The following is a 10,274-nucleotide window of genomic DNA, read 5'->3' as shown; positions in this document are numbered from 1 at the left end:
ATTGATCAACACTACCTTATAATAATATGATTGGGAGCCTATGGTTAGATTTACTTTCTTAACTACCTTGTAGACAAGAAAATTGTAGAAATGCACCATCCACCAAAATATGCAATTTGTGTGATATATAGTGCCATGCATCTGCACAAGATCATGTGGTCCAAAGGCCAAATTCCATGTAGAGGTAGTCAAATAGCATTCACGAATCTCTTATACATGGGAAATTTCCACTTTGGCATACTTAGAGGAAGTATATAGAGAATAGCCTACACCATGTGTACTGCTTTCTCCTTTCCCACACCTTATGTTTTTCCCTTGGGATGATCTTTTTTAGTATGATTCCCTAATAGAAAAGTGTAATAAAGATTCTCTTTCTTGGCTCTCTCAAAATATTGCTGAGAGAGAGGCCCTCCAAGGTCCTTTAAATCTCCACGACTACTCACTTAATATGGCAAATTGACACTTTCTCTTGTTATTAACATGATTAGATGCATGTGTACTATCATTATTGTTAAGTATGGCGTTGCATTGTGCTTTATGAAATATGGGCTTGAATTATGGCATCTCCTAAAGTCTTGAAATCTTGTGTCTTGACCTGCTTCTTAAGGTCTAGATCAAGACCTTGGATGAATCCTCTTACTTCTTGGAACTCATCCAACCCGTCCAATTTTAATATGACATCCTAATAATGGGATATATATTGTGGTTCAATGTGTGATGATATCGCACCAAAAACAATCTTAATCAGACAAATTCCAATCCTAATAATGAGATATATATTGGTTCAATGTGTGATGACATTGCATCAAACACAAATCCCAATCACACCAATTCCCATCCTTCTGATTGGTTGAAAGGAACTCCTTTTAAAATACTTCCTCAAGAATAGCCCATGTTTTAGGACGGCTATGGAATTTGGATATCATCGACAACTTGTAGGCCTTGCCTTCAAGTGGGGAGATGCATGTGCATGGCCTTGAACGCATTCGATTGCGATGGGCTTTATGTCTTTTACTACTTCTTTTGAGTTCAAAGGCAGTAACAAATCAGTATTAGTGGAATTACCAGTCTCATGATCAGAATCTTCTCCTAAGAATGTGATTGGAGCAGATGTAGTGCCCTTGAAAATATATGGTGACCTTCCTATGGCTTGTTGAGCCATAAAATTATTTATGAGTTTTATTAATCTAGTAACATTCTCGTTTAATGCAACTATTTAGTACTCTAATGCATTTGTTTGTGCTTCTATAGCCTTAAACTCTTTATATTTGGTCAATTCATAATCACTTTAAGACTCCTACTTCTCTGTTGCATTTTCTTACCAATTCCCTTGAGCCGCCCCCCACTCTTAGGGTAGACCACGTCCGGGCTAATAGTTTGTCATGAACCTCTACCTCTCTCCACTTTCGACCTTTTGAGCCAATTTTAGCTGCTTCTATCATATCTCTGATCATGATAGCCCAAGCTTGATCTTGTTTAGCCAAGGAGACAACAAATTTGGCACAGCAAGATTCTGCATGGGCCACAGTGTTGAGAATTCCGAGGCATCCTTGATTCATCGGCCAAGCGACTGATTCCCAACAAGCCCATTGCCATGGCTTGGAGGATTTCGTGTTGTTTTTCCATAAAAACCTTTTTATTGGTTTTAAGAACTCTTTCCAGTGACACTTAGCCATCTTGAGAAGCGGGCTAGTGAAGGCAATATAAGGGAGCATAAATGCATTAATCACTTTTACCCGACTTGGGAATGGGAGAAGAGCATTCTTCCACCTACTCATTTTTGTTCTGATTTTGCCAAGCACCCACTAAAATCTTTGCTTGTGAGTTAAGTCCACCCCCAAGGGGACTCCCAGATGTCTAAAAATATTCCCTTTTGTGACAATCTCCCCCAACCAGTCAGAAGGGTCGAACGAGTCATTTTTCGACAAGGAGATCAAGCTTCTCTATATTACACTGGGACCCCAAAGCTACTGAGAATATTTGTACAATCTCCAGAGCTTTCCTGACGACCTGGGGGCATGACTTCAAGAAGAGGAGAGAATCGTCTGCAAATAGTTTTGCTAGTAGCTAGCTATTTCCTAGTAAAGCCAAGCCTTGCAACTCCCCTTGTTCCGCAATAGCTTCGAGCGTCATGATTAAAGGATGTGATCCTATGGCGAAAAGTAGGGGGGGCAGAGGGCATCCTTGTTAATAGAACTTTTGACCTCAAAAGAGCCCACTATTCTATCATTAAATAGGAGCTCTGACTGGCTACCAATACACGTACAAGAAGACATAGGCGAGGCCCAAAGCCCAGAGCTTCCATGACGGCTTCTATATATGTCCATGTTATTCTATCATAAGCCTTATCAAGGTCCAGTTGCAGCAAAATGCACTCTTGCTTTGTGAAAGTTTCATATCCGATGCCCATCATTGCTGCCAAGATGTTATCGTAAATGGGCCTTCCTTTGATGTTCGAACCCATGTTGATGGGGAGAGATGATCTTGTTTAGTAAGGGGGCTAGTCTGAGGGCTACTGCTTTAGCAACAATTTTGTAGGCCACCGACATCATCCTTAAAGGGTGCCAATGTTTCAGTTGAGAACAACAAATCTCTTTTGGAATGGGTTTGATAAGCCCTCTCTTTACACTTATCTCCAACGACCCTTCCACAATGGTTTTGTTGGCCAACTTTGTGACTGGGACTTTGAGATCATCCCAAAATTCTCAAAAGAATTCCACCGTCAATATTTCTTAAGCTTTTTGCAAACGTGATGGATCCTTCGGTGAAGCATAGGATTCAAATATTATTTCATAAAGGCGATCTTGAAAATATGGAAAGCTTGAAGTCATACTTCATTACAACTTTTGGGTCCATGCCATCTTTTGCTTAGAGTGAATAAAGCGTGCATCTTATTTTTGGACATAGGCCACGTTATGGCATAACTATCATCAGTTACAAACAAGAGACATGACCATTTCTTTCTCTATTGCATATCATTCAATCATATCTAGGGTTCTTTAAAGTTAATTCTCGGTGTGGCGAAGCGAGAGAGCAAGCGAGCCAGAGCCACACACATACACACAGAGAAATAATACATTACAAAAACTTGTAGCTCTCAAAATTCAACTTATTCTCATCCCCTTAAAGTTGGGTATGACATTGATCTTACCTTGCCAAAAGGAGTTAACAGACAATCATGCCTCTCGCAAATACATCAATGAAGCATATTGAACATGCACATAATCCTCTTTTTTACCGCCTATAGTGGCATGGTCCGATTGTTATTATTTTCATAAAATGGCACACGTGCCCCTTCTCAATTGTTCAAAGTAAAGTACTTTCTACCTTCACATACAAAGATTCAACACCACAATCTTTTTGGTTACCTTTTCTTACCTCTTATGCTCTGATTTATGTTGTACATTGCACTGTATATGGTAGAGACCCCCACCAGTGCTTGTGCTTGGAGAAAATCATTTTTGGCCTGTTCAAAAGAGCCTTAGAGAACAAGGGATTAAAGAGTGCATTCATAGGAGTTTGATTCCATGATGTGAAGTATTGACTCAATGAAATTTTTTTCAATATAAATTTTTTGAAAGAGTCCTTGTGTAAGGACATAATAAAGTCCATTTCATTAAATTGTTTTATTATTTTTTATGCTTATTAGATTCACTTTTTTATGAAAACACTAAAATATTTATTATTTTAGTTTATCAATGGCTCTTCTTATTTTATAGTTTTTAGTTTACTTCCTTTTCATTTTATTCTTGTTAAAAATGACAATGTGCGGCTTTCACCTTCACCTTGTTGTTTAAGTGGGACCCTTCATAACATATAAGACGGCTGTAATTATGTGTGTATGATAAACAATACAATTTTATATTAAAACACAATAAAAATGACATGTGATTATAAGCATTCATTAAGACCTACGTCCCATGTCTCTCGTCCTCTCTTAACTTGAGAAGGCCTTTGTAATTCCTCGCCTTGTTCTAACATACACACTTTCTTTTAAGGCTTTCTCTTACCGAAGTGTGGTGGATTGGTTATCTAAGTTCCCTCTTTAGTATCAAGTCTTAAGTTCAAGACTAGTAACATCTACTAAAATAATATGGCGGAGGCCATAACCTTTCACACGTGTCACATTCTGCGAGATGAAGGCTATATATAAGCCAAAAGTGGGGGAGCGAAAAAGAGAGAGAGCGCTCAGAGAGGGAGCGAAGGAGAGAGAGAGGCCGTCAAAGGCGGACGACAACACTCATATAGTTCAATGTCTCTTGGGAAGGTTTTTATGGTGTTAAAGCCTCTCTTCTTCTCCTGCTCCTTCTTCGTCTTCCTCTCAAAAGAAAAGTTCGAATTTTGAAGAGACTTTTAGCGAGTTTTTACTGATTTTGAACAATTTTAACAGGGCATAATACGTTCTTCCTTTGCCGTGATCTTGCATTTTTGGATTCGTGATCGATAACTAAAAGGAAGCTAATTGTTCAAACTATAGCATCTACCTTAGTGATTGGGTTATAAAATTAAAGGGCAAATGCAAACACTCATCATCCGCTCAATTATTGTTTTTACTTTCAACCTCAAATGATCGAATGTCCGCCCCCCCCTCTCTCTCTCTCTCTCTCTCTCTCGATCACCTCTGCTTTTTACCCCAGTGTACCCACCAAGGCTTTAGCTAAACCATTCAAAAGGAGCGAGGACGGCGGCAATTATTGTCTCTCTTCTCCCAGCCGCACGCACGCCATGCGCAGCAAGCTCGCTTACGTGAACACTCAACAACACCCTCGAAGCTGCATGCAGCTATTTTAAGCGCCCCCCCCCCCCCCCCCCCCCCGCCCCTGGTATGTGTGTATGCGCCTGCATTTACCTGAGCAGACAGACAAAGGGAGCCATCGCCCATTTTCAAGGTATGCTTTCTTAGTCCAAAAGCTTGAGCTTCTACTTCCTTCTAGCAAACTTTAACCTGCTGATTTGTGCTTGTAGGAGCTGCAACATGCTCCCCTGCTTCTCCTGCCTTCGTTCCCATCCTGCCCAACAGATCAGTGCCGATAATGAGGGAAAAATGGCAGCAGAATTAACTCCCAAGCCTCTTCAAGATGAAGAAAAAGGTGCCGAATTTGTTGGCAACCTGCACTTGGAATCGCCTTCGAAGATTATGGCAGATGATATAGGTCGCGGCGGGTGGAAGAGTGTCTCTTTCGTTTTAGGTACTCTTATTTGGTCCACAAAGCTACATTCGTATGCCACATTGTGGGTGCAAGTAGTTCATTTGTGTCTGGGGTCATACACACTACACACATGTGAAGGCACGTATGCTTGCGCTTGCAGATGTATGCACATGGTAATTCACCCACAATGCTGATTGGAATGCCACAAATTTCCATACCCTTTCATGGCCAACAAAAAAAAAAACAGCACGCACATGCGTGCACGCACGCATGATTTCAAAGCGCATATAGTTCTAAATATTCTATCTCTGTTTTGGCAGGAAACGAGCTGGTGGACAGAATGATCAATGATGGGCTGCATGCCAACTTTGTCTCCTATTTCAAGGATGTCTACAATATGAGCCAGGTGTCAGCTGCAACATCCATACTCCTCATCTTTGGTACTTCAAATTTGGCTACTCTTCTGGCTGCCTATGCTGCTGATGCCTATCTTGGCAAGTTCTACACAGTTTTGGTGGCCTCTTTTTTGAAAATGATGGTAAGTGTCAGAACTTGCACAAGGATTTGTTAAGTAAGATGGGTGAATTTACTGCAATGTAATTTACCATGTTTCATGCTGAAGCTGATGGTGTGGTCAGAATTTCCGAATATGGCCCCTAACACACCCAATAGGCTCAGATCATCTTCTAGTAAAGGCCTGTAGACTGTAGTGTAGGTAATACTATAAAACGAAGGCGTGGTAGCCTCTCATGGCTCATGAGCTCTCCACCAAGGAGCTCTCTACAGTAGCACGATAGGAATTGTCCACCCAACCGTCGAAGTCCCATTTGTAATGACTGTTCTTGGCTCTTCACACTTGGCCGGGAGCAAGCCCTGTCGGTTGTCCTAGGCCTTGTGACATCCTGTGTGGCCTCTTGGTCTTAGCTATCAACTCCACCCCCAAGCTTTATCACCTGCAATTTTCTCTACATAAGCTACCCACGCATGTCATCTGTGCTCCATGGTCCCACCATTGTAATCGACGTTACATACTACTATGGTGGGGTTTTCCATACTTGCTGTTGAATGAAGCTAGACATTAATCGCATGAGATTGCATTGTTGAGTATCATCCACATTCTAAGAAAAAGACGGTAACAAATATGCATGTTATTTGTGTCCTTGTGATTTACAACAAATCCATTTCTATTAGGAGTTGGATGTGTCAAGGTTACCTATTTTGGTTGCTGGTTTGGGTAGAAGTGCCTATCAAGCTCGTGTTGTCAAGCCTGTATTGTTGTTTGCTCACAAGTGTGCTTCCTCAAGGTCTTGATCGTTGCCCAACTACCTTAGTTTGGAGGACTCTTGGGCTATTCATTCCCTTTCACTTGCTCAACTGTTGCCTCGCCTCCATATCTTGTGAAGATGCCCTTTGTGAAGTTGTTTGCATGGAGATAGGTATTTGTGAAGTTTCTTGCACAGTTTGTTCACCATGTCAAATGGTTTTGTTGCCCTGTCATGTTCTAGCTCCTTTGTGAAGTTGTTTGCATGGAGATAGGTATTTGTGAAGTTTCTTGCACAGTTTGTTCACCATGTCAAATGGTTTTGTTGCCCTGTCATGTTCTAGCTCGTCTTTAACGTCCGCGATGGTCTGGACAGGCGGTAGATGATTGCATAGACTTCAATTAATACTTAAATTGCAAAGACCTTACACAATAGAGGCTGAGTTTTTCTTGAAGATGTGTTTGCCCCTAAGGTAGGTGCCCCTGGCGGTATTTCTTTGTTATATTGAGAAAGAATGCTCAGAGAGACCACTCTCAGAATCTGAGTACAATAGGCACACCGGTCTTACTTTATAGCTTCTGTTGCTAAAAGGAAACTCTCCAAAACAATTGCTGAAAAGAGCTTCAAAGTAAAAGCAACTTGTGCTCAAAGCAGAGTCCAATATGTAGGCTAGGCTCGGCAAAAAAGTAGTGGATTTATAGTCCTTCTATTTACCAAGTGGAGTCAATTGATCTGAAGGAGTAGATGTTTCGGGCTTGCTCTCTAGCCAGGTTCGACCGTTTGAGGGAACGCTTGTTGGGAATTAAGCTAGAGGGGTTTGGGTTTGAACATTATTGGCAAAGCTCATCAGTGCTAAAGACTTAAGCCTCAGATAGTCACCTCTATCACCATTTGGCTGAACTTTTCCCTTCGTGAGTATTGTTTTTATCATGCCTGCTCTTTTGAAAAAATTAAAAAACTCTCTCTCTCTGGCCCTTTGTGATCTTTTAGTCTACAATAAGCTCAAAGACTTTATTTGGTGCAGGGAACTCTTCTGCTCATGACATCTGCCCTTATACCTTCTCTAACACCTGCAGATGATGTTCCTGCATCAACCGGGCAGCTTGCCTTTCTGGGCTTTGCTTTATGCTGCATTATCCTTGCTGTGGGAGGCATAAGACCTTGTTCATATGCCTTTGGAGCTGATCAATTCAAGCGAGATGACAAGATCAGCACTCAGAGTTACTTTAACTGGTACTTCTTTTCGCTGTATGTGGGATCTCTATTGGGTACCACGGTGTTGGTGTACGTGCAGGACAATGAGGGATGGGGGTGGGGATTCGGGGTGCCGAGCATCTTTGCAGCGGTCGGAGTCATCATACTTATGCTGGGCATTCCTTTCTACAAGATTCTTCCTCCTCTTGGAAGTACCTATGCAGGTTTTATTCAAGTCATGGTCGCAGCATTTTACAAGAGAGAGCTTCCCTTGCCACCGGAGTCTGATCTTTACCAAGGCAAACAGTCAATAGATCTGTACAACACAAGGCTTTGCCACACAAACCATCTAACGTATGTATTCGGAAAAAATTGCAGTCTCAACCTTTTATGTTTTGTCAGCATCAGTTGCCCCGTGCATGGACAAAGAAAACTCCAGCACTAAACATTGAAGTGGTGGATACTAAATATTTTGAATTACATTTGCACAAGCATGGCTCTTGCATCAAGTAAATGCATGAATTCTCCCCTCTCATTAGATGGTCTGTTGAAAGTAGAGCATTGTATTCTTAAACCCAGCATCGGTGCATCACATGCACGTGTATTGCATCTATATGCTATTTTGCATGGTCAGATAGATTGCTCATCTGGTTTTGTTGCTTGAAGGTGCCTGGATCATGCTGCAATCAAGACAGAAAAAGACTTCGATCAACATGGTTGCGTTAAAAGAAGCTTTAGGCTTTGTAGTGTCCAAAAAGTGGAGGAGCTCAAAGCTTTGCTTAATCTTGGGCCCATTTTACTAATCGACATGCTAGTGACAACGGTATTGGCAGACCAATCAGGTGGGTTCTATGTGTTCCAAGCGAGAACAATGGACCGCAGAATGTTTGGGAGTTCGTTCCAGATTCCAGCAGCTTCCATTGTGGTGTTCACAGCCCTCACACATGTTGTATGGATGCCCATATATGACAGACTGATCGTACCCATGATAAGAAGGAAAACGGGGGATCCGCGTGGCATCACCCTGTTACAGAGACTTGGTATTGGGATCTTCTTATCGGTTCTTGGTCTTGCTGTGTCCGGGATAGTAGAAACAAAGCGCCGAGCATTGGCCCGGCAGCAGGCACCGATGGCTCTTGTGCCCATGTCAGTGTTTTGGCTTGCTCCTGAGCTATGCATCAAGGGGTTGAGTGATGCATTTAGGGCAATAGCCCAGCTCGAGTTCTTGCATAATCAGCTACCCACAAATATGCATGCTTTGGGAGGGGCAGTGTACTGGGTCAGCAAAGGGGTGGGCCATTATATGGGCATTATTGTGTTGCAGCTTGTGCACAAGTATTCCAAGAGCCCGCACCATGAAGATTGGCTTGCAGATGACCTTAGCCATGGCCACCTTGGTTATTTCTTCTACTTATTAGCCAGTATTCAATTCCTCTTCTTCCTCTTATTCCTAGTGGTCTCTAGATACTACACATACAAATAGATAGATGCCTATGGTGCATCAAGAAAAGCTCTTAGATTTTTTTACAAATGTAACTCATACACCTTAAATAGGGTTGTCAAGAATAAATAGATTAGATTCTTTGAGCAAAGCCAATTTTTACAAATAGTTCCATATATAAAATTGCCCTTCTTCATCATGTTAAAACTTCTTTTTCTTTTCTGATCATATCGGACACTACAAGATAATCATCTCTGTCCAAGTGGGAGGCCCACAGGTCTATGTTATTAAGTTGATACCGCTTTTTTGCCGATGCAAAAGAAGATTGATGTCCCAAATAACCCGGGAAGTCAATTACTTTATGGTATGCCAAGAGGAAAGCCTTAAGGCTTAAGATCTTGATATTTGCTTTGCCAATTGGGCTTTTGATATTGGAGAAGAATCTTTCAAAGACTTGAAAAGCCCTCCACCAATGCTCTAGTCTAGTGCTGTGAAGGGCCTTGAGGCAATGTTCCTATAAAAGCATCATTCTAACCATAAACAAGTCCTTTCTATGCTTTGTCAAAGAGGAAATCATAGAAGTTTAAGATAGGTTACTACTTTGCTCAAATTAGAGGCGGCATAAATTGGTATCTTATCACTTGGCATGATTCAATTTTCAAGTTGCTGAGGGAGTGACTTTGACCTTATCACTTTGCCATCTTGAAAGGGAATTCTAAAGACTGAAGCATGCACATCAATGCCGCAGGAACCGTGGGAAGGGTTGAAGACCCTGTTGTTAACATACTACTTTACCTTGCAAATTGGGAAAGGCTAAAATCTGTAACAATTTTACACATTTCAGTGCAAATTGGCGCTCTCTCTCTCTCTCTCTCTCTCTCACTCAAATGACTAGCTAAATTTACCAAGGTGGCTGCAGAAATGGCAGGTGTAATGTAAGCGCTATGCTAGAGAACGCTTGCAAAACCAAGTTTGCCTTGAATAGCAAGCTATTCGGAATTAGTCCACGAAACACTATTAAAGCACCCAATAGGCTAAGAAGCTCCACTTCCCTCTTTCCTGCACGCACACAAGCAAAAGAATGGTCTTGGGCCAAGCTTTTGCCTCCCAAACATCATATAATTATAAGCTTAAGGCCCATGTCACGCTAGGACACGGACCAAGGCATTTTGCACCGATGTCCAATCAGCACCGGCGTCCATAATTTTTAGTGTCACACTAGGACAA

The 10,274-nt window shown here is 41.7% G+C and overlaps 1 protein-coding gene across 1 annotated transcript; it reads left to right on the top strand.

The window, feature by feature from the left end:
- Positions 1–4,699: 4,699 nt before the first annotated feature.
- On the top strand, positions 4,700–9,246 carry LOC147464511 (protein NRT1/ PTR FAMILY 8.2-like). The gene is made up of 5 exons (XM_086515338.1): positions 4,700–4,889; positions 4,966–5,189; positions 5,471–5,688; positions 7,437–7,960; positions 8,273–9,246. The coding sequence occupies exons 1-5, from the start codon at positions 4,834–4,836 to the stop codon at positions 9,087–9,089; spliced, it is 1,839 nt and encodes a 612-aa protein (XP_086371464.1). The 5' UTR covers positions 4,700–4,833; the 3' UTR covers positions 9,090–9,246.
- Positions 9,247–10,274: the final 1,028 nt, after the last annotated feature.

The sequence above is a fragment of the Adiantum capillus-veneris genome, chromosome 1, assembly GCF_014529385.1.
Source record: "Adiantum capillus-veneris isolate H3 chromosome 1, ASM1452938v2, whole genome shotgun sequence".
Lineage (NCBI taxonomy): Eukaryota > Viridiplantae > Streptophyta > Polypodiopsida > Polypodiales > Pteridaceae > Adiantum > Adiantum capillus-veneris.
This window is presented reverse-complemented; position numbering and strand designations above follow the sequence as displayed.

Excerpts from the sequence above, each read along its gene's own strand:
- LOC147464511 (XM_086515338.1), top strand. The coding sequence starts at position 4,834 with ATGCGCCTGCATTTACCTGAGCAGACAGACAAAGGGAGCCATCGCCCA. Across the intron at positions 5,190-5,470 it reads GAGTGTCTCTTTCGTTTTAG|GAAACGAGCTGGTGGACAGA; the intron begins GTACTCTTATTT and ends CTGTTTTGGCAG. Across the intron at positions 7,961-8,272 it reads TGCCACACAAACCATCTAAC|GTGCCTGGATCATGCTGCAA; the intron begins GTATGTATTCGG and ends TGTTGCTTGAAG.